Here is a 23187-nt window from a genome sequence, read left to right as displayed (position 1 = left end):
TTTTGTTTCTGTGTTGGGGGTATGAGTGTGCGGACCCAGTTATAAAACAGACCGAACTTCAGAGTTTGAAATACAAAGAGGGTTATTAATCCACGCAGGGCCTGTGTGCCCAAGGTACGCCCCTCATGGCTTCCTGTTCCACCCTCCTGGATTAACACTGAACACTGCTTACTGTGGAGAGAGAGAGAGGGGGGGGAGAGAGAGAGAGAGAGCGAGAGAGGGGGGGAGAGAGATAGAGAGAGAGGGGGGGCAGATATCGAGAGAGAGGGGGGGGGGGAGAGAGAGAGAGGGGGGGGGGAGAGATAGAGAGAGAGAGGGGGGAGAGGGGGGGTGAGAGAGAGAGAGGGGGGAGAGAGAGAGAGGGGGGTGAGAGAGAGGGGGGGGAGAGAGAGCGAGGGGGAGAGAGAAAGAGAGAGAGAGAGGAGGGGGGAGAGAGAGAGAGAGGGGGGGAGGAGAGAGTAGAGAGAGAGCGGAGAGAGGGGGGGGAGAGAGAGAGGGGGGGAGAGAGAGAGAGGGGGGGAGAGGAGAGGGAGAGAGAGGAGGGGGGGGGGAGAGAGAGAGAGGGGGGAAAGAGAGAGAGGGAGAGAGAGAAAGAGAGAGAGGGAGAGAGAGAGAGGTAGGGAGGGGGGAGTATTTACAGTATTTACTCTGGAGAGAGTGGAGAGGGGAAGAGTGGAAGGAAGAGGGAAAGAATCAGTTCACTGGCCGACCAAGAGAGCAGAGGAGAAAAGTTCAGTGTGGAAGGAAGGACGAGGGAGGTATAGAGAGATGCGAGAGAGCGAGAGAGAGAGAGAAGAGAGAGAGAGAGAGAGAGAGAGAGAGAGAGAGAGAGAGAGAAGAGAGAGAGAGAGAGAGAGAGAGTGCTCAGTGTCCAGAGAGATGGAAGACCGAGGGGGGAGAGAGAGTCAGAGGAACATTGCTCACTGGGGACCAAGAGAGAGGGAGGAGGGAGGAAGATGGGGGAGATAGACGGGGGGGGGGGGCTGGCAGGGAGGGGTCCAGCAGCAGAGGAAGTGAGGCGTTTGTTGTTTTCTCAGTGTGAGTGGGACTCATCCTTTGTTTGTGCATCTATTTAGTGGACTTGAAAGGGCCGCGTGCCAACACCCAGAGGAGAGCTTAGAGCAGGTTGGTCTGGGGGTGTGTGTGTGTGTGTGTGTGTGTGTGTGGTGTGTGTGTGTGTGTGTGTGTGTGTGTGTGTGTGTGTGTGTTGTGTGTGTGTGTGCATGAGCGGCCCTGCTAATAGTTATCTTCTGGCTCAGGAAACGCCTCCGTTTTAACGGGCGTCTCGCCCTCGTTCCTTCCCTCTATCACCGTCTCTCTCTCTCTCTCTTACTCACTCTTACTCTCTCTCTTCTCGCTTTTCCTCTCTCTCTCTCTTTCTCTCTCTAAGGAGAGGGAGTGAACCGGGGGAAGGAAACACACACACACACACACACACTCTCTCTCTTCCTCTCTCTCTCTCTCTCACTCTCACTCTCTCTCCTCTCTGCCAGTCTCTCCACACAGCTCCACTGAGGTCCAGTGCTGACCAGAAGGTGGTGGAGACTCAGAGAGAACAGACCTAGAGGAGGAGAAACAGCTCATGTACCCTCCTCTTCCACCGCAGTGATGAGGTCTTCCTCACTGGGGTGATTGACAGCTGATTATTGGACTTGCCGCTGTTTTCGGTTGATCAGTGAAGCTCTTTACAACTAGCTGTTGAGAACTCTACTGTGGCTGGGGTGAGTGTTTCACTACTGTAGAGGTTTGGAATGAGCTTAGAAATAGCTTAGATTAGATAGGATGTTCTTTCTTTGTCCCAGACGAAGAATTTGGGAAAGATTACCATATTTATTTTTGGTCCAGTCTGCATGGGGTACATTTATGACAACCAGAAATACAGTTATTATGGTATGGTTAACCTTGCAATTGCATGTGCTTGGCACTTGTTGCTTCTAACATCCTTATTTCTCTTTCTTTTGACAAATGTACTTATTGTAATTCTAAATGCCCTTAATTTAAATGAAGCGTCAAGCAGTAAAAAGGTCATGAGAAAAATATAAAATGTCACAGAAACGTAACTATGGTGGCTATAGAATATAGATCATGTACGCTGTGTAAAAAGACGACCGAAAACAATGTTATTCAAAGAGAATGTAAAAGGTTGACTTGATATTCTCCCAATTTCCAAAAAACGTAACAATTATTCATAGCTGCAACAGCTGCTGAGATCCTCCACAACTGCAGTTTAACTGCAGTGTTCATAAGATTGTATAGCATAATAGTAAAGCGTGTAGAGACTGTGTAAATCAAAGAGCTGTCCCCAGGGCATTGTGTTAGTGTCTGGGTCTGTCGATGTGGTGAGATTACCAGCCAGTCAGCTGCTAAAGAAGTTACCCAAGCTTGTGATTGGCTCGTGTACAGCCTCCGGAGATGGAGAGGGGGGGGTGAAGGGGGAGGGGGAGTTACTGTAAAACAAGCGTTGGGTTTTTTAACAGTCCCACATCCCCCCCTGCTTATTGGATTATCTAAACAGGAAGTGTGGAGGGGCTAGGGACAGGAAGGTGTTTTATGGGGCGACATAAACATCGCCAGCTGCCGCAGCCTCTGTGCGTGCTCCATGCATGTGAACCCGAGACGTGGACTCACTGGACTTTGTGTACTAAGTCTGAGTTTTAAAATGTCTCCCTGTGGAAGACTTATCGTCTCAGACCCAGACAGTTTCCATATCCCGCAAGACGAGGTGTGAATGGGAGTTTTGTTATTTATATTCATCGGATTTGTGTTTTTTTTTTTGGACAATGGGTTGCAAGCTGACGAAAGCAAGAAGCAATGACAGTGTAGCATAGGACCACAGGTGGGAATTGAACCTGCGGTCGCTCCATGGCGCACCGCCCCAATGCATTAGGTTCTCAAACCATTCAGCCAGCGTCCGACTCCTGACACAGTATGTTGCGTTTCTTCGAACAGGCGTTGCACCGAACCACAATGATTTATAAAACTTGAGATATATAAAGCGTAGGTCTGGACGGCGGGCCAGGGAGGGACTGCCACAATATGTCATTAAAACGGAAAAGGCTGTTTCTTCTCACATAAACTGACCCCAAACAAGGCGGTGTACTCCACTGTTGAGGGCCTTGGGTAGTGAGCGTTCAGGATTCAGATGGCAACGTGCCGAATTTAACCAATAAGCAGACCACGGGAGTAGGAGAAGGGAGGAGAAAAAAACACACTTGACATTGTTTCCCATGAGTCAGTGGACCGGGGCGAGGCCATGGTCACAACGCCGCCCACTCGCCAGCAACACCAGCTCAGAATAAGGCCTGCGAGGGCCTGAATGGTTTGGGTGGAGAGTCATGCGGATAAGGATCTGGACAACAGAGGGAACAGGCCAAAGGGCCCGATCGCTCAGATTAGGGCGGACAGGGTTTGGGGGGGGGGGCGGGGTAAGCGAGTGATTCTCTAGTCCCTGGGGAGGACCAGTGTGGAAAGAACAACATTCTGGTCCCACGCACTGTTGTTGTTTCAGTGGCAGGAAAACAGTCCTTAGTGAGAGTGCGTGGAGCTCGACCGATCCTGGGATCTGACATGGCGGCCTCCCGCCTCCGTCACCCAAGCCCCCCCTGCCCGACCCCTCCAACTCTCAATCGGTGGAAAGCACTCCCCCGCGGCCCCGCGAAGTCAAAAGTGGCGAAACATCCGCTCTCGACATCCACCAAAGGCCCCAAGAGCACTCAACTCCCCCCCCGCAAAACCCCCAAACGACAAACGCAATCATGTACAAGATTGCGACCTCCAAGACCCCGGCTACCGCTTGACTTCAAACCCCGAGCACGGGTTGTCGGATCGAATCCCACGGTGGTTAGGCTCGGAGTCTCTGAGGTTCCACATGTGCCATGTAACACAAGACATGATGTCAGACCCGCTCACCCGCGACGGCAGTAAAGGGTTCCCAGGCAGCCAGCGGAAATACCGTTCATCCAAACATGGCAATTAAACACAGCCGACCATGTCCTTCACGCACCGGGGTCCCCCACGCACTGCGGTGATACGCACAATTAGTCCTATTTATGTCGTCCTGGTCGTTTCGCCCATTCATTCGTTCTGATCGTTATATATGGTGCGTTATTTTCATTGTTGTTCCGTCATGGCATGTGTCTCTGTGTTGTCTGGGTCAATGCGCTCTTGAGCAACTCGTCCAGCTGCTACCACTCAGCCAGTTGTCTCTGTGATCTGGCACAGTTGGCGCCGCCATCGGTGTGCAAGTGTGTGGGGTCGTGAATGTTCACATGGGGTAGACTCTCTAGTGGTTAGGGTGTTGGACTGCCAACCAAAAGGGTTGAGGGTTCGAACCCCCATGCCTCAATAGTCTAACCCGTAGGCATCCTTGAGCAAGGCGCCTCCTAACCGCTACCTGCTCACGTATAAAGAAAAAAGATATTCAATGTTTGTTGCTTTGGATGAAGGCATCAATTGTCATGTGAAATGTTAAGTCAGTAAAAGTGAACGAGTCAGGTTAAGTAAACGATTTTAAAAAGTGTTTCAAGTGACCCTAGTCGCCGCAACATGTCTTCCATCTAAATAGGCTAACCTCTATTTGTGCGTTTGTGCAGCAGTGATTTCCGGTTGGACCCCAGGAGCCGAGGGCCGCGCGCCGTGAGCAGCTGCTTCCTGGAGACGTGATTGGGGTCTCCCGGGCAGGAAGAGCATGGAGCCCATCAAGAGAGACATGGAGCTGCTGAGCAACAGCATGGCCACCTACGCCCACATCCAGGGTAAGACACCCCCCCCCCCCCCCCTAACAAGCTCGGTGTTTACTGCCTTACCCGGCCGTTAAACCTTTGAACATGGAGCCTGCCCTCCAGCACTCCTGGGGAATTCCAAGTCTGTTTCAGTCTCATTTTCTCGTCATTCACACTCCTCTCTCTCTTGAGGATTTTGGTGTCCCCCTCTCTCACTCACTCTATATCTTGGTGTCACTCCCTCTTACTCAATCTAAATCTTGGTGTCACACTCTCTCACTCACCTTCTCTGTCAAGCTATATTTTGGTGTCAACCTCTCTCACTCAATCTATATCTTGGAGTCCCCCTCTCTCTCTATATATATCTTGTTGTCCCCCTCTCACTCAGGTTATACCTTGGTGTCACCCTCTCTCACACACTTTATCCTGTTGTCCCCCTCTCACTCACACTCTTTATCTTGGTGTCACCCTCTCTCACTCACTCTTTTTCTTGGTGTCACCCTCTCAATCTATATCTTGGTGTCACCCTCGCTCATTCACTCTATCCCTCTCTCACCCTCCGATTCTCTATCTCACTCTAAATGTTTCACTTTCACCTCACAGCACCTGTACAGTTCATAATCGCCGAAACCTCAAATATCTAATCTACATGACATCGCCTCACCTTAAATTACATAGTGGGTTACCAAAACACCTTAAACATGACTTTGAACCAGTAAAAGAGAGTGAAGCAAGTATGACCACAGGCCAGAGACGCCAGCGAGCAGAAGGCTGAGTGGACCATAATCAGCGAATGGGCAGTGAGGCTTCTGTAGATAAGCTGCAGCTGGCACCATGAAGTCAGCACCACAGGTCCCACAAACAGGGACTCTTGAGGCCAAATTCTACTTCTGTGTCACACAGCCACAGTGGGTCTCTACGTCACCTGTGTAGCCAACAGGACGCCAATGTCATAGCTCATAGGGGACACGCACCTCTCTTAAAAGTAACGGATGGCCAGTTTTGGCTTTCCAGCTACGTTTTACACTTCATGTTTGATAGACAAGTTAAGGATGCACAGTATTTGCCAATTTGCATGACTTCTTCATAGTATGAACATCCCCTAGATTTCACAAATTTGCCCTGAAATAGTTACTTTGTGCCTCCACACAAAACCATAAACCCACAAGCTACAGAGCAGGGACCGACGGTCGTCATGGTGACTGCATGTAACCGGACCGCCTCTCCCCTTCTCCCTCAGCCAACCCCGAGAGCTTCGCCCTGTACTTCATGATGGGCGTGTGCTTCGGCCTGCTCATGGCGCTCTGCCTCCTGGTGACGGGCATCGCCTGCCGCCCGCGGCGCCCGGCCAAGGCCCCAACCTCCCCCGAGAGGCGGCGTCTCAAGGAGTCCAGCGAGGAGGACGGCGACGGCGACGACGACGAAGACGACGACGAAGACAGCATGGCAGACGACCGGACCCGCGAGCTGGTGGAGGTGGACGGTGGTTGCGAGATGCTCAAAGTGACAGTGGCGCCGGCGAGCGAGCACGGCAGCAGCCGCTCCAACGGGACGCTGCGGAGCGTCAACGTGTTCGCCTCGGCCGAGGAGCTGGAGAAGGCGCGGCGTCTGGAGGAGCGGGAACGCATCGTCCGCGAGATCTGGAGGAACGGCCAGCCGGACATACTGGCCACGGGCACCGGCACCATCGGACGGGTGCACTACCACTAGCGGGGGAGGCTAGGCCCAAAACCCGGCCTGGACCGCTGCCTTAAGGGGCCTACACACCGCCCAGACTCAAACCAACGGCCAACTGCCTTTATCCGACCACTCCATAGCCTCTCGTCGGACCCGTTCGGCAGAAAAGTTGCATTGAAACATAACGCAGTAGCGTGTTTGTTTGTTCGCATTTGCGCCTGATGCAATAAGTTTCCTTTACATCGGGTGGCGCTAGTCTCGTGGCAATAGTCCGCCCCTCCCACACGCCGCGCTGATTCGCTACCAATCAGAGGCTCAGATTCTCAGACCTCAACGCTCCCAGACTTTGCAAGTTGAATCAGGCAAGACACCGTCCGTGCAGTTCAAAAAGCTTCCATCACAGCTGAACACACCGAACAGATTTGTTCCCGAACTCGTCCGAGTCACCCCAAACGTTTCAGATTGCCAACGGTTGGGCCAGTTTGTTCAATGCTTTAATGACTATTAAGCTACTATGGTTTCACTATAGAGGACCCTGACCTGTCGGGCGCTTTGTCGCACCGTCTTGGACGAACTCGCGTCTTCTTCTGTTCGTTTTTTGTTATTGATGCATACATGTGAATAACTTGTGATTTTTACACAACCACTCGTGCGATTAAAGTTTTGTATTTCACAAAAAACGAATGCCTTTAACAAGTACAAGATACATGTCTTGATTCTAACGAGCCATACCACTCACACTGCAGGAGTCTTATCTCAGTAGTAAATACTTTCCTAAGTACCCCCCCACCACGTTATCATCGCCTTCCAGACAGTCACTTCCTGTGTTTTCTTTCCCACAATTCCCAGCAGTCTCGTCCTATTTTAGCTCTCGCCCGGCGCTCTCTCTCTCTCCCTGTCTCGGCTAACTGAAGAGCAGTTTGTTTCGCGCCCATGAAAGAGACCGTTTGTCCGCACAAGAGCAGATACCTCGACCGGCGTAAACTGTAGGTGCAACCACCCAATGCTGCCAGCAAGTTCCGTGAGTGGAAAACTGAGGTTCCGAATTGGTATCCCCACCAATTTTTTTTTTTCCCCAGTCCTACTGGGCCGGGACGCATGAAGCGGTTGGTTGTTGGCGCTCCCGGGCTAGGCGGGTAACCTGTCACGTGTGGTAGCGCGTGGCCCAGGGCCGGTTGAATCAGCGCGTGTTTTGGGTGCCAGAGAAAACAAATCAGGAGACTGTTTACCCAGACGGTGACTAACGAGTCTCTCCTGATTGGCGGTATGTGCACCGGTGGGCGGTAACAACTATTCCATATTAGCGACCTAACCCTAACATTTAGAGAGGGATATATTCACAAAAAGATAGATAACGTTTAACAAAGATAGAGTTGGAAAGACAGACACGGATATAAAAGATTGTCTGAACACAAATAGTCAAATAAAAGATTTATTGAAAAGGACAAATAATTCAAAGATTAGGAAACTGTAAAAAAAAAAAAAAATACATTTCAGCTTCCAATTTGAAACAAAACCGATTCCATATATATGTGTTGCGTCAGTCCAGTCTAACAGGCTGCACGGACAGGCTCATCGGACAACATGTTCTGCTGCAGTCTCCCGTCGTTATATCTCCTCACAGCCGAGCATCGCTTCTTTCCCTCTTCCCAGGCCATAAATAACAAAAAAAGGGCACGATTTAACTGAACAGCAGCGTCGGTATGTTGCCAAAACTGAAGCGCAAACGTATATCTAAGTAATTATCATCTCTTCGTAAAAAAAAAAAAAATATTTTTGATCCTATCATAAAATGTGAACACAAAGGCCAGCTGTACCACCCTTAAGCAGTAACCGACACCTCTACAGCAAACCAAATGGCACGGTCACTAATCGTCTCCGAATTTAAAAGCAGGGTAGCATATCCACAATCAATGAGAACACGTCAAAATACAGATAAAAACACCCACGGGTGACGAGCGAAATGACAGTGGCAGCGCGTGGAGGGAGATTGAACTGAAGACCCGAGAAAACAACGGCGGGCGCGAACGGTGACTTTCTTTATGGATATCGTGGATATCGAATTCTGTATGTGTATTTATAATTGGTCCCGTGGAATAAACGCAATTAATTAACGTAATGATTCAACATTCCATGCAGTATACAGTTGGATTCATTAACCTAAATTAAAGTAAAAGTAAAACCCTTTGATCTTTCGCCGTTTGCCCGACCCTGTTCAGTTGGAGCGGTACAGAGGGTTAACAGCTAGCAGTACAGACTCCCTATTAAGGTCAACTCCATGTTAATCTAAGGCACAAATGCAATTTGCTACTCATGCGTTTCTCAGAAGACCTGTCCGTCTGTCTGTCTCGCCCCCATTTACGGCCTCGCAAGGCGACCGACCAAAACGGGCCCCAATATCACATAAGACCCAGCGCTCGCTGACCATTTTAGGTCAATTAACTCCAATCTCTCCTTTTCCCGCTCCCATCTTCCCTCCTATTACAAAATTGCTGATACATTTATAACCAACTTTAAACCTTAAGAGAAAGATGAGAGGACTCGAAGTGCGACAAAAAAAAAAACGACAAATCAAAATCCCCAAACGAATCTGTGATCATAAACAGCACTCTGAGAGTGAGGAGGAGGTGACGCAGAGGAGGAGGAAGAGGAGGAGACCCCCAGACAGCCTGGAGGTGGTGAAGACGCACTACTTGGGAGCGGCGGGCTCGGCCTTGCTCTCCTTGTGCTCCAGCTCCATGGTGTCGTCAGCCAGCTCCCCCTCCTCCCCGCCCTGGAACATGTCGTGGGTCCACTTGGGGCTGGCCCCGCCCTTGCGGTAGACGAAGCGCCCCCGGCGGGTGGGGAAGGGGCCCCCCCGCCCGCGGCCCCTGGTGTCCACCCAGCCCTTCTCGCCGTCGCGGTCGTCGTGCTGGAGGGAGACGGTGGGGGGGGGGGGGGGGGGGGGGGAGAGGCGGACGGGAGGTTTAGCGAGAGCGGGGGCGGTGAGGAAGGGCTTTGGCATTAAGTGATGAAGGACGCGGTTATCGGCGGCGTTGACATAGAAGGGAGATATAAGTGAATACATGGGGGGATACCTTCAGTAGCTTAAAGGTTAAAGGGGTGACATCATTCCACCAGGTGGGCGTTTGACCAGCCATTACACGCCGTTTGAATGGCTAGATCAGCAACGTTTGCTACAGTCCACTGTAGAGGCTGGTAGACTGATCTATCCCAGCATACATCTAGGTTGACACGCCCACCAGTGATGGCACTAAGGCATAGGGAAGGGCGGATTTTCAAACGGCTTGTAATGGCGGATCGCACTTGCACCTTGTGGCATGATACGACCCCTTTAAAGTTATGGAAATCAAGTTTTGAATGATTAAGAAAGATTTACGTCATATCATTTGCAATACTTTCTGAACCGCACGTTTGCATAACAACTCACCAGCTCCACAGACTCACCAGGACACATTCCAGTGATCAGAAATCAATCAACAACGCTCAATACTGAGCCTCGCCTTTTGAGAAGGGGATTCTGGGATTTGTAGTTTTCTAAAAGAGATCATCTTCTGCTTCACCACTTCAACTGATTGGGTATTTGCTATAAGATTACATCACATTCAATTAAAGGAAGTCTATGAATTAATGAAATGAATGGGGATGTTTCAGGGGACTGACCAGGTAGTACTTCCGGCTCTTCGGGGTGTACTCGGGGTCCCACTCCTCGTCGGGGGGTCTCACCGGGGGGTTCATGTTGTTGGCCGGGTTACCGTTGCTGCTGTTGTTGTTGTTGTTGCCTGGGTAACCACCCCGGTTCCAACCCCTCCCCCGGACCCTGGGAAACTGAAACATCCCAAAAAAAACAAAAAAAAAAAACGGTTGGGTTACTCGAATAAACAAACCGAGGATGAATTTTCACTTTCAAATCCAACGTGCAAAAATATAGATTTTGAATCTTAATGTGATCCCAGCTGATGGACTTTAGGAGCCAGGAGTCAACAGAAAGGATCGTCTGAGCTGGTGGAGGAACCGGCCCCCAGTCTCAGTCGTGTCACACGGTGTGGTTTAGGGGCGCCAGGGGGGGGGGGGGGGGGGGTCACTTACAAAGCCACGTCCCCTGCCCCGGTCCATGTTGTGGCCCTCGTAGTCACGGGGGCCCCGGTCCATGGGGCCGGCGTAGTCCCGCGGAGGGTAGCGGCCGTGGCCGTAGCCCTCCTCCATGTGGTCCCCCGGGGCCCCAGGCGGCTCCCCCCCGTAGTCCTTCCCCCTGAAGGGAGGGGGGTACGGGGAGGGGGAGGAGGAGGAGGAGGAGGAAGAGGGAGAGCGGTCCCGCTTCTTCTTGCTCTTCCTGCGGGGGGCGGGGGGGGGGGGGGGGGGGGGAGATGGATGTTGAGAGGAGGTACAGCGCCAACCGATGGCAGAGCTAGAACACTACAGGGACACCGATGGAGTCTAGAGGGGGGGGGGGGTCCCAACCTGGGGGGGTCCCCTGATATACATACAGCGTCGCAGAAGATTACTGAAATAAGCTGAAATGGATTTTTTAATTATCCATTTTAACATCCAAGTCTCTTAGACCTCCTGTATATACGAACCAATGACTGATTATTCATAACTACGAGCAGAATACCCTTCAGGCATGCTAGAGCAAGACGCACTTAGCAACTCCCTGGTTATTAATGACCAGGGAGTCAGTACTGCGGTGAATATTGAATCCACCGCAAGTCGCTTTGGGTGTGTAGTGCCCAATAATTGTTGAAACGTGCGCGATAACAGTTCCGGATAATTGTTGAAATGTGCCCGGTAATTTATAAAAAAAGTGCCCGATAAAGTGTGCGATAATTGATAACCACAATTTATGAAACAAAAAAACCAATGAGTAATAACAAGGATGCATCCAGAGGCGGTGAAGGCCTCGGAGGTCCTCCACCGCCCGGTGAGGACGTAAGCGTGGCTGCTCACTTGGACTTCTTGTGGTGCTTTCCAGCTTTCTCAGAGGAGCGCTCCCTGCTGGGTCCGCGGGAACCCCCGGAGCTCTTGGCCCCGTCCCGCTTGGACTCCTTCCCAGCGAACCTCTTGCGCCTCTCAATATCCAGACGCAGGTCCATCACGTCACCTTTGACCTTTTTACTAGGGTCCTGCGGAGAGAGACCGCCGACGGACAGGTTAGCCAAACGCTACACGAGATAGATTGAGCAAATGATTTACATTTTGAGTTAATAATTCTTAGTTTGCCTGGTAGGGGGTTGTAATATGTGGAGTGTGTGCCGTTCATGGGAGAAGGTATATCAAACTGGGTTTCTGTTACAAGAGATGCAGGATGTACAATCTAAAGTGGCGTAATACTCCCTCTGCTGGTGATGTTGGAAAATACAGTTTTAAAATCACTGATCACATGTTTTAGTGTGAGTAGTTCCAGTACTGCCATTAGTATTCAATCATCAAAAATAAAACTTGACATTAACAAAACCTATATACACACACACAAAATGGTGCACCTCAATAAAAAAAAATATTGTGGAAAGGTTCATTCATTTTAATAATTCATCTTTAAATGGAAGTAAATTCACTTTTCCACAATATTCTAATTGATTGAGATGCACCTGTATATATATATATATATATATATATATATATATATATATTCACATTCCTCACATCTCCATCCGAAGAGGCCAGAGCGAGAAGCATGCACATAGCAGTTTCATAACAGACACGTGAATCACATTGGGTCAGTGGTAGCTTTTTTTTTGGGTGGATTATCGGAGGAAATACTTACAAGGTAAAGGCATTGATAATGGTTTCCGTGAGGACTCTGGATCTTAAGTCACCTCCTGACAGCCTTTGCTTGGGGCTCGTATGTACCCAATCAATAACCATATGTCATAGGCCTGGACTCGCTCAGCGCGTTACACAATACGCAATTGGGGCGCTTTTTCAACTTAGACTTTTATGCATCCTTTGAAAGAAAAGCACATAGCTGAACACTGCTGCTTTGCACGAGGCTCAAGATTGACCTTGAGCTTTAGTTTTTTGGCTTTGTTTCTCCAAAAAAAGAGGTGAAATGTTTGGTTATTAAAGACTGGGTCACCTTGTAGCTGGTCTCCTCCACCTCCTCAAACAGGTGAGAGTGTCTCTTAAAGGCACTGGGAGAGAGATCGATTCTCCTGGAGGGGGGAAAGGAGACGGGGTTTATTAGGTGGGGCTATTAGAGACGCTGTGAGCATCCATACAACTGTAGAATAAAGATGCTTTGTGCCCTTTGAGATGCGTTAAATCTGTATATGAATATAATGTACAATACTAAATATAAAGTTTTTACTATATATATATATATATATATATATATATATATATATATATATATATATATATATATATATATATATATATATGTATACATATATATATATACATACACACACAATAACGCACCCAATGATTAAACAGGATATTTAAAAAAATACTGTACTCATGTTTACTAATGCAGTTTTTCTTTTATATCTTTGAGGTATAAAACTAGGCTGCTAACTTTGGTAACTAAAAACTATCCGAAGGCATGTCTTCAGCATATTGACATGACCTACTTCAAACATAGCAAGATACCGTGAGCACACGCTGAATGCGTGAGGTCAGATCCCCGTACGACAGCGGGACGCTACCTGTGGATTTCGGGGCTTTTCCTTGGCTTCATCATTTCTACCTCGGCCGCTTTCCTTTGGTAGACGGCAAACCTCTCGCTCAGACTCATATCCGAGGAGCGGAAGTGTTGAGCTGCACCAAACCAGAGACAGAAACACAAGAGTTGATCATCCCCAGAAGGCCCCCGAAAACACAGATAAAATATAAAAAAATAGCAGTGGACCGATTTTAGTCCAGTCGTGCGGCGTTACATCGTGTCACGGACAGACCTGCCCGCTCTACGCCCTGCCGTGGCCGCGGTGCGCGCCCGATTCCCACGCCTCACTGTACCTTTGATGTAGTGCACGATAGTGACAATGTGCTGAGCGAACAGATCCGAGGGGCTCTGGCGCAGCTGAGCCAGCTGCATCTGGTTGAACACCGAGCGGAACTCAGAGTCCTTCTTGGGGGGTGCGATGGCGGCGGCGGCGGCCAGCTCTCTGGAGGGACGCCTCTCGATGGGCAGAGAGGAGCTGGGGACGGGACGGAGGGGAACACACAGAGCAGGAGAGAGAAATACAAAGAGAAAGGCATGGGAGTTATAATAGTGTTGAGAGAGGGTTATATAAATAAAGAGAGCGATGGGAAAGAGTTAGGGAGCGAAAGAGCAAAATAAATAAAGAACGACATGGATGAGTGGTACAGAGAGAGACGTGGATGAGTGGTACAGAAAGAGACATGGATGAGTGGTACAGAGAGAGACATGGATGAGTGGTACAGAGAGAGACGTGGATGAGTGATACAGAAAGAGACATGGATGAGTGGTACAGAAAGAGACATGGATGAGTGGTACAGAGAGACGTGGATGAGTGGTACAGAGAGACGTGGATGAGTGGTACAGAAAGAGACATGGATGAGTGGTACAGAGAGACGTGGATGAGTGGTACAGAGAGACGTGGATGAGTGGTACAGAAAGAGACGTGGATGAGTGGTACAGAAAGAGACATGGATGAGTGGTACAGAAAGAGACATGGATGAGTGGTACAGAAAGAGACATGGATGAGTGGTACAGAAAGAGACATGGATGAGTGGTACAGAGAGAGACGTGGATGAGTGGTACAGAAAGAGACATGGATGAGTGGTACAGAAAGAGACATGGATGAGTGGTACAGAAAGAGACATGGATGAGTGGTACAGAGAGAGACATGGATGAGTGGTACAGAGAGAGACATGGATGAGTGGTACAGAGAGAGACGTGGATGAGTGGTACAGAGAGAGACATGGATGAGTGGTACAGAGAGAGACATGGATGCAGGAGACAGATCCATAAAGTGAGAGAAGAAGGGGTGAGAACTAATGGAATGGGTGTCGGGGTGTCAGTCCAGGGGGTCGCCACGGCGTTGCACGTACCCGGGCATCTCGTCCATGGCAGACATCTTCTGCTCAAAGTCGGCGCGGGTGATGGACATGCGCGAGGCCGGGGAGCCGTCGCGGGCCGCCATGGCGGCGGGGAACAGGGGCCGGTCCCGCTCCTGGCTCTTGGAGCCCCGGTGCAGCGGGGGCGGCAGCGGCATGGGCGAGGGGCTCCGGCGGTTCTTCTCCCTCTCCTTCTCCTTCTTCTCCTTCTTCTTGGCCTTCTCCTCCTTCTTGTGCTTGCGGCTGCGGTACACGCTCTCCTCCGGCTCCGCCTCGCCTCCTGCCGCCGCCGCCGCAGCCGCCGCCGCCGCCGCTGCCTCCCTGCGGCTCTTCTCCTTGGCGGGCAGGGGGTAGGAGGTGGGGTAGCCCGTCTCCTCCTCCCACTTGCCGAACATCTCCCGCGTCGAGAGCGCGCTCTGGGGCTTGGCGCCGCCGGCGCCGGCGAGTCCCTCGCCGCTGTCCTTCATGCCGTGGGCCTTCAGGAACTCCTCCTCCCCCGCCGCGAAGAAGGGCAGCACCTTCTCCTCCTTGGCCTCCCTGAAGGAGGCGCCGGAGGCCGGCAGACTGTAGGCGGAGCCCGCCTTGCTGCTGCTGCTGCTCTTCTCCGGGTCGCGCTCCTGCCGGTCCAGATCCTTGTCCGCAGACTTGTTCTCCGCCAGGAACCTACAGAGGAAGAGGGAACGCCCCTATTAGGAAGGTTGTATGACTAGGTCGCTGGTGACTTTAATACATTGATCCCAAAGGAAAGACCATCAACACGTTGAAGTCCAATAAATTAATGTTCTGGTTCCTTCAGCTACTCCGCTATGCTTTCTAGTTATTCTTTTCAATAAAAGAGGCCATTGAGAACATACTTCCATCAGCTACCGTCGATACAGATGCTCACGCTTCGTTTGTTCTCAGCCTCACATGCCGGTCAATTTGGATAAAACCGTCGTCAACTCAACATCCTCTCTACCAGTCTACCAAGACAGGAACCCAAGAGAACCCTACAGCAGGGGGACCCCACAGAACCCTACAGCAGGGGGACCCCACAGAACCCTACAGCAGGGGGACCCCACAGAACCCTACTTTTTGAACGCGGAGGTGATCCCCGTCTTGTCGCCGGCCTTGGGGTCCTCCTTGGAGAAGAAGCCGAACCCTCCGAAGGTGGCCGTCTGCCCCGCCCTGGGGGGGCTCTTGGACGTGTCCTTGGGGGGCGGGTCGTCTCCGACGGTCCTCCACAGGGGTCCCTTGCTCCCGGAGCCGCCCGCGTCCTCCTTGGCGCCGGCCGCCTTGGGGCTGGTGTCGTAGTCGATCCACTTCCCCCCGGCCACCTTCTCTATGGAGCTGCCGTCGGGCCGCTCCTGGCTCTTCTCCCGGGCTTCGGTCGGGCCGTCCCCGGCCTTCTCCTTGGGCTCCTTGGCGCCGGGCTTCCCCTTGGTGCCGCCCTTGCGGTGGCGGGGGGAGGGCGAGTGCGAGCGCGACGAGTAGCTGGAGCGCCGCGAGTGCCGGGAGTGCGCCGACGACGAGCGGTCCGAGTAGCGGGAGCGGCTGCGGCTTCCCGAGCGCTTCCGGGGCGTGCGGGAGCGGCCCCGCCGGGGGCTGTGGGGCTGGGGGGGGTGGTGGTGGTGGTGGTGGTGGTCCTGGTCGTGCCAGCCCCCTCCCCCTCCGCCGCCGCCGCCGCCGCCGCCCCTTCCCCCACCACGGCCTCCTCCTCCGCCGCCGTCGTCCTGCCAGTTGTTGGCCCGGTAGCCGTAGTTGTTGCCGCCGCGGTTCTGGTAGCGGCCGCGGGGGTAGTAGCCGCGGTTCCTGCCCCGGTACTGGAAGGGCCGGCGGTAGCCCCGGTTGTAGCCCCGGTAGTTGCCCCGGTTGTTCTGGTAGTCCCGGCTGGGGTAGTTCCTGTGGGGAGAGTGGGACCTGGAGCGGGACCGGGAACGGGAACTGGAGAGAGACAGAGACAGACACAGAGAGAGAGAGACAGAGACAGACACACAGAGAGAGAGAGAGAGAGAGACAGACACACAGAGACAGAGACAGAGAGACAGAGAGACAGACACACAGAGACAGAGACAGAGAGACAGAGAGACAGAGACAGAGAGACAGAGAGACGGAGACAGACACACAGAGAGAGAGAGAGAGAGAGAGAGAGAGAGACAGACACACAGAGACAGAGACAGAGAGACAGAGAGACAGAGAGACAGACAGACACAGAGACAGAGAGACAGAGAGAGACAGAGAGCGAGAGCAAGAGAGAGAGACAGAAAGAAACCGAGAGAGATAGAGAGCCAGAGCAGGAAAAACCGGAAGAAATTAATTAGTTTACTAGTAGTAATAGTTTCCAAGTACACCTTTGGAAGAACCTTTAATCCAAAGCCAATATTTTAAATCAACACAAAGCTAAACCGTTAACTAGGTAGTTAAACAGGCGAAGGTGATATATTAGTCATCTAGGAGGGAAGACCCAAGGAGCAGGATGGTTTGTACTGTTCAACTAATATAAAACAATAAATCAACTGCTGCCTTTCAAAATGGCTGGCTAGCATATAGTACTACCAGAGCAAGCTCACAACTTAATCTAGTCTACACCCAAACCACTAGCATGGAGGCTGGCAATACAGTATCAAAGTAAATCAACAGTAAAAATCAAACCATACATTTAATATCTGAAATGAGGCCAATCTAATTCTAGACCTCCAAACATTTGAGGCTTGCATGTTAGCGTTAATCGAAAAGACTGGTGCCAGCAGGGAGCGACACTGGAGGATGGAAGAACATTTAACACGGCCATGATCTGAACACATTCATTCGCACTATACCCTGTGTTATAGGTAGGTCATATGCAAAGAACACACATGTACTTCATATGTGTAGAGAACACTAAGGAGGTTATAAAGACCTAAACATTTAAGGGAGTAACTATGCAGCCTTTAAAGTTAGTCAATATTTGTTGAATGAAACTTCAGTTACTACGTGGCTTTTGAGAGCTGAAAGTTCAAATAACCTGAATAAATATTGATATAGTACTAATGACGCAAATAGCTAGGGGACTATATCAATAAGGGGTCGACTAGAACAATGCAATTTATGTGAAGAAGAAAAACTAGCAGACACAAGTTTTGAATAATCACTGAAACCTAATAAACTGAAAGACCACACCACAAATGAGACAACTAGTAATCGTACCGTCGTAATACTTAGGACTGACTAACAGTGCCTCACTGACTCCACTTTGCATGTAAAACAGCAAGCAAATCTATAGAGAGCTAGGCTCATGCAAATTCTGCTTTTAGTATAACCAAAGCACAGTGATACTGACGCGCAAGGCAGTGGGGTTGATATTTAAATGAGCGATTGCTCAGCTTACCTCTTCTGACTCCTCATGACGATTCTTCAACTCACTTTACCCGCGTCAGTAAAGAGCATAGCACACTAGCGGGGATGTTCCCATTGATATGCTAGGTGGGCCTAGGCAGACAATCAGATCCGGCCCGGTACAGCAACCCTCGCTGCCCTTTGACCAAGTAATCAATGACCTGCTGTGGAGTCCTCAAACAAACCACCACCCTTCTGCCAGCCTACGTTCACGGGGGACAGGCCTATGGCAGAGAGGGCGGCTTGAGGCCCCTGGATCCCAGCCTAAAACCACAACCGGGAGTGCACGGCACCACAGCTACAAATCCACGGCCACGGTGTGTTGCGACGAGACCGAAATAAAACAACTGCAACCGACGAAACCTAATATTGAGCTCCTTAATCTCCCGCGGATCTCTTGTCGGACAGCCCTTCAGCATCAGTGTTGGAGTGAAAAGACTGACACCCAAGCTTCAGTTTTAAAATAGTAATTGTACTCCCAACTGAATAACCGCACCGAGTCGTGTCTCGTCAGCGTGAACTGGCTTCAGGGCACATCCGGCTTCCGCGAGACGGAGGTCTCACCGAGGGAAACAGGTTAGCGTGTAACAACACACAGGAGGAGGAATGTGGTTTGGTCTACGATTGGCTGACGTCAAATGTAAAACGCCTGCCGGCCCCGCCCTCTGCGAGCTTCACCAAGCGGGGCGTGGGAACAGTGGTTAAGGTGAGGAACGCCCTTTTCAACGTGTTGTCCTCAAACCCACAAGAGCACCACAAAGAGACGTGGCGGAAGTCGAGTTTCATTATTAAGGCAGGAGTTCTGTATTAGGTTTCACATCCTTCTATTCGTCGAATAGACAGGCTGAATTGGTGACCATCGCCATGCTGATGAGCCTACAATGGTGAATCTCACGGTGAAACACTGAACTCTGTTTGACCGCAGTGATTAGGGCCCTGGTCCAGAGGATGGTTTAAAAACACGGAGGAGGTGGTTTGGTTTACCTGTAGCGACGCTTCCTGGACCTGGAGCGAGAGCGGCTTCGGGAATGGGACCGGGAGTAAGACCTGGACCGGGAGCGGGTCCGGGATCTGGTGCGAGACCGCGGTGGGGAATCTGGTGCCTTGGACATCTCTGTGGCCGTCTTTGTCTGAGTTAGTGGTCCCTGAAAATACACACGAGAATCTGGGACGACATTCATCTTTGGCCGATTTTTGAAGCGAGCTACAAGTGAGGCCGAGTGAGAACCATCGAAGCATATGAACAAAATGAGTGTGGCTTCGATTATTCAAGGTTTGCATTGAATATTATTGTTTTTTTAAATTATGATAGCATCAAAGTTACACAAGAGAGCTGATATAGCACCTAGAATAAACTGCAGCTCAAACTCTTTATTATTTGCGTTCATGCAACATCTGAAGTCATAGTGGTCACGAAACAGAGAAACACATTGTTAGTCTCAGCCCAACATCATTTTCGAGACACATCACAGGGGAAGTAAGCAGCTGTTCTCCAAAAATGTGCGCACACAATGTCCCCAGGGTCCAGCATCACCGGCCCTAATCGGGGCTCTATGTTTCCAGAGCCGAAGACAGCCTGGGTCTGGGAGAATGCCTGCAACGCCTGGAACCCTTTCAGCGAGATCCCTTCACCTCAGCCTCATGATCCTCTGGCCAACAGCCCCTCTGAACACCCCCTCTACGACCTTCATGGGAGCGCCAGTTGAGATGGGGGGGGGGGGGGGGGGGGGGGGGATAAAGATGACTCCTTTATAATGGAACTTATTTACAGCATGGGGGGGGGGGGGTGCCCTCAGGGTAAAGGGCTCTTAAATAGAGCAATTACCCCAAGGACAGCTGTAGCCATCCCTGCAGTAGATAGGATCAGCAACGCAAGACTCTGCAGCCAGAGGGGAACGGAGAAAGATCCTCCTTAAGGAGAAGGCCAACTAGGTCGCACGTCCAGTGCTCTGGCAATAGCAAGGGACTCAGATTACGGTTTTCCCTTTAGTCCCCCAAATGATAAAAACAATAAAAAACAATCCAAAAGATGGTAGCGTGACACAGACCGGCTGGGGATGAGTGCCTGGTAGTGTAAGACCCCATGAAGAAAGCAACAATAAGATGGCGTAGTCATATTCCACTAAAGATCTTGGTTAAACAGAGATTATGAAAAAAGGACCACCAAATCCTGCCCCAGGTTTGGCGTAGCCAGGAATTCAGCTCTGCTTTCGTTCTGCGCTGCAGTAAGCCGTGCAGCTGTTGGTTGGAGGGTAGCAGCCACCCTCTCGACAGAATCCTTAATCAATTATGATAACCGTATTACTGCATGAATAATGCTCCCAGCTCCTTAGAAACTCAGCTGAATACGTGCTTTTCTGAAGGTCTGATGAGCGCAACACAAGATAGAAACGTGTGTGAATGGCCAAGTCCACCTCAGAGGAAAGGGGTTGGGCAGCAACAGATAAAATCATCCAGTCCGACCCCATAAATGTGTGATATAGGTCAAAAATAGTATCCAGACCCCCATGTACACAGTCTACCTGTAGACATCCTACAAGATACCCTAACTGTCCCTACATGCTCCTCATTGCCCTGCATCGGAATTAACTGTGTGTAGCTCCGGGAAAGGCATATTCTGGTGACTAAAGCGTTAAAATCATGGCAGAGAAATTACAACATGCACAGCCCAGAGAAGGACAAGAAGTGTGTCACAGTTCACGGACCTCCTCCCCACGAAGGACCCTTGAGACCTTCAGAGCGGTGGGGCGGAACCATGCGTGGCTGAGGACACCACCGGAGTGTCATCAGGTCAAGAGGCTGCTGCTGCTGCTGCTGCTACGGCTACCTGGATTGTCCATTCAGCTGCTAACCAAACAACAACTGTTGATCCTCAACTCCACAACCGACTGCAGACTAAGGGCCCCTACACCAAAGGGCGTCTTTACAGAGTGACTTAGAAACCCACTATCAGCATCTCATGTAGATGACTGCAATCGACAGGAGAGGATCTGTAGCTCGGCACTCAGGGAGCTTATCTCGACTGGTTGGGTTTGGTTGAGCACGAGCAACTCTCAAAGCGGAAAAACCGACTTTGTTGAAACATGACTGTCAGCAAATGTGGTCACCTGCATGACAGCCCATCACTTGATTTGATGAAAAGGCACACGAGTATTGCAGGCAGGCTTTCGATTTTTTTGGGCCTCATGGCATAATTTCTTGAGTCTTGTTTTAAGGTTAAGCTTGCATTAAGCATCAAAAATGCCTTACGACTTAGGCAGATATTATTGTGGAATGGAAAAAAACACACAGATTGGCTTAGGATATGGCCAATGGGGCACAGTGAATCAGAAGCGTTAGGAAAGTAGTTAGGTTACATATGAGAATTTGGCCTAAATATGACTTTAATATGGCATTCATTTGTAACCATGATACCTTTAAATGATTTCATATAAACAGGTTAACACACCACAGGCTAAAGTTAAACCAACTGAATTCTCAAATGCCTAACTTGAACAAACAGACCCATCAAATCAAATAGGATAGGATTCCCGTAAGCCCAGAAAGAGATAAGATAAACACTGCATTTGCCCTTTAGCAGAACATATGCCCACCCACATGATAGGAGTAAAGGGCAACTTGATGATAGTTTACAAATATACAACTCAAACCTAGTCATTCAGAATGCTTAATTACATGTCGAGGGTGTGAACCAGTGCCTGATTTGACTGATACCAATTCATTAAATGATTAACGTTTTGATTAAATGAATAATCATCCACGAGTGTTAACTCGAAGACACACTGCAATAGACCGAAACTGGCCTCCACAGCTAAAATACAAAGCTATAAACCATAACAATAAAGCCAACGAGTCAACATCTACAACATCACACACAACTTTATTTATGAAACTGGCTTGAGTCATCTTCACATCATGCAGCCCAGTGCCAACCACCAACATGGTTATAAAAACAAGCATGTTGGCGCATCCGAACCCCGACCTGCCCGTCAATCAAGAGGAGACCCGACCACGAGACCGACCTCCCCTGAGCACGAGACAAGACACACAATAAAAGCAACACTCGGGTCCGCTGAGGACCCGGGTTATCCGCATGGTGCAGTCCCCAGCACATAGCCGTCTAGCTACACACACACACACTCTCTCTCTCTCTCACACACTAAATAACACGCCAAGTCATTCGCTTACATTATTGGATTGCCGTTGAACGCCGTCTACTGTTAGTATTGACCCGGGCCACACTCGTTGAATGAAGCAGAACTTACCTTTTTGTGTAACACCGCAGACTCTCTCCCTCTGTCCGTGTTGACTCTGATCAGTGCCTTGCTCAAAGTGAGGCTACCGCCGAAGCTTAGCCGCTTGTAGCTTCCTGGTTGTGCAGGCTGATCCTGCGACCGTCGGCCCCCACGGTTAGCGCACTAACTAGCTGCTAGCTAGCTAGCTAGCGGTGGATATGTATTTTGTTAACCACTGGGAACGAGATTAACCCCGTTGGTTGTAGGGTGAAGCTCCGCAGTTTTAGACGATGCGAGTGTTAGCGACCGTAAAAACGTTTCATTTTCTATGTGCTGTCGCTCGATACTACGACTAGCAACCGCCTCCTCGAGTGCGCTGAGTGGAAGTCTCGCGAGACATGGCGAGGACACGAGATGAATAGCGAAGTCAATTTCCTTACGTTTTGTATGAAAATGACCTAAAGTCATATTTTATCTCAGAAATTTCACTCAATGACAGTAAATACACTGAAAACTATGCTATTTTCCCTTGAAGCCAATGGCAAAAGTGACTTTTTATTTATATCTATGTTTTATTTTTTATAGAAATCTCCTGGAAATTTGGACAATAAAGAAAACACAAACGAAAGTAGTCTATCTGATTGGGCCTTTCATTGATTGTATCCAAGGCTACATGTTTTTGTAATGGCATACTTTCGTCATTTGTTTGTGCCTTTCGCCCATGGTAACCCAACCACCGTTTCCTCAACACCAGTTAGTAGGTGAGGGGTATTTATGCTGCACTATTTCCGTCTCTAACAACATCATGCCAGCCGTACTATCTTCAGGGCAGGCGTGAGAGGTGGTGAAGTGAGGAATTAATACTACCGAACTGATACTGTTATAGGTTATAGACTTTGTAAATGTTGTCTTCGTGTAATAATTAAGAATCGTCTCAATCGCCACGCACATTAACTGAATCGTATTGTTTTCCTACTTACTCGTGTTGACATTTTTAGCAGTCATCCTCACATGTTTAATATTTACTGGCTAAACTTGGAAGTTAAACTATGAGCATTTTATTTCATAGGACTAAATGGCAATTACTTGTGTTGGCCAAACCATGAATGCAAAGGTTGAATAGTTGACTACTGACCTTTGCCTAAAAGTTTACAACGTAAAGAAGACAACGTTACTAT

At 50.0% G+C, this 23187-nt stretch overlaps 2 protein-coding genes across 10 annotated transcripts; one reads left to right on the top strand and one right to left on the bottom strand.

Moving 5' to 3' along the window:
• Positions 1-986: 986 nt before the first annotated feature.
• eva1bb (eva-1 homolog Bb (C. elegans)) lies at positions 987-8241 on the top strand. 3 transcript variants are annotated; one of them, XM_060043566.1, is made up of 4 exons: positions 987-1125; positions 1494-1721; positions 4593-4754; positions 5962-8241. In XM_060043566.1, exons 3-4 carry the CDS (start codon positions 4688-4690, stop codon positions 6429-6431), a joined length of 537 nt encoding a protein of 178 aa, XP_059899549.1. In that variant the 5' UTR covers positions 987-1125; positions 1494-1721; positions 4593-4687; the 3' UTR covers positions 6432-8241. The 3 variants fall into 3 exon arrangements, with proteins under 3 accessions (XP_059899549.1, XP_059899550.1, XP_059899548.1); XM_060043567.1 differs by lacking the exon at positions 987-1125 and having other exon boundaries at positions 1449-1721; positions 4596-4754; XM_060043565.1 differs by lacking the exon at positions 987-1125 and having other exon boundaries at positions 1450-1721.
• On the bottom strand, positions 7818-22403 carry thrap3b (thyroid hormone receptor associated protein 3b). Of its 7 annotated transcripts, none has more exons than XR_009523987.1 (12): positions 20189-20306; positions 18759-18919; positions 15492-16343; positions 14415-15083; positions 13356-13537; positions 13046-13157; positions 12475-12550; positions 11346-11521; positions 10488-10731; positions 10062-10226; positions 9476-9651; positions 9230-9309 (listed from the first exon to the last, which is right to left on the bottom strand). XR_009523987.1 is itself a non-coding variant. In XM_060043521.1 (12 exons), exons 1-11 carry the CDS (start codon positions 20240-20242, stop codon positions 9885-9887), a joined length of 2742 nt encoding a protein of 913 aa, XP_059899504.1. In that variant the 5' UTR covers positions 20243-20306; the 3' UTR covers positions 9230-9309; positions 9846-9884. The 7 variants fall into 7 exon arrangements, 6 of the variants coding, with proteins under 6 accessions (XP_059899503.1, XP_059899502.1, XP_059899501.1 ...); XM_060043521.1 differs by lacking the exon at positions 9476-9651 and adding an exon at positions 9846-9935; XM_060043520.1 differs by lacking the exons at positions 9476-9651; positions 20189-20306 and adding an exon at positions 21963-22403 and having other exon boundaries at positions 7818-9309.
• Between the last annotated feature and the right edge of the window lie 784 nt (positions 22404-23187).

Source organism: Gadus macrocephalus, chromosome 22, assembly GCF_031168955.1.
Source record: "Gadus macrocephalus chromosome 22, ASM3116895v1".
Classification (NCBI taxonomy): Eukaryota; Metazoa; Chordata; class Actinopteri; order Gadiformes; family Gadidae; genus Gadus; species Gadus macrocephalus.
The sequence above is the reverse complement of the archived record's forward strand: the minus strand, read 5'-3'. Positions and strand labels throughout refer to the sequence as shown.

Coding starts and splice junctions, on each gene's coding strand:
- eva1bb (XM_060043566.1), top strand. CDS start 4,688: ATGGAGCCCATCAAGAGAGACATGGAGCTGCTGAGCAACAGCATGGCC. Junction 4,755..5,961: donor CACCTACGCCCACATCCAGG/GTAAGACACCCC, acceptor CTTCTCCCTCAG/CCAACCCCGAGAGCTTCGCC.
- thrap3b (XM_060043518.1), bottom strand. CDS start 20,242: ATGGGGTCGGACTGGATGATTTTATCTGTTGCTGCCCAACCCCTTTCC. Junction 15,084..15,491: donor ATCACCTCCGCGTTCAAAAA/GTAGGGTTCTGT, acceptor CTTCCTCTGTAG/GTTCCTGGCGGAGAACAAGT. Junction 13,538..14,414: donor GCCATGGACGAGATGCCCGG/GTACGTGCAACG, acceptor TCCCGTCCCCAG/CTCCTCTCTGCCCATCGAGA.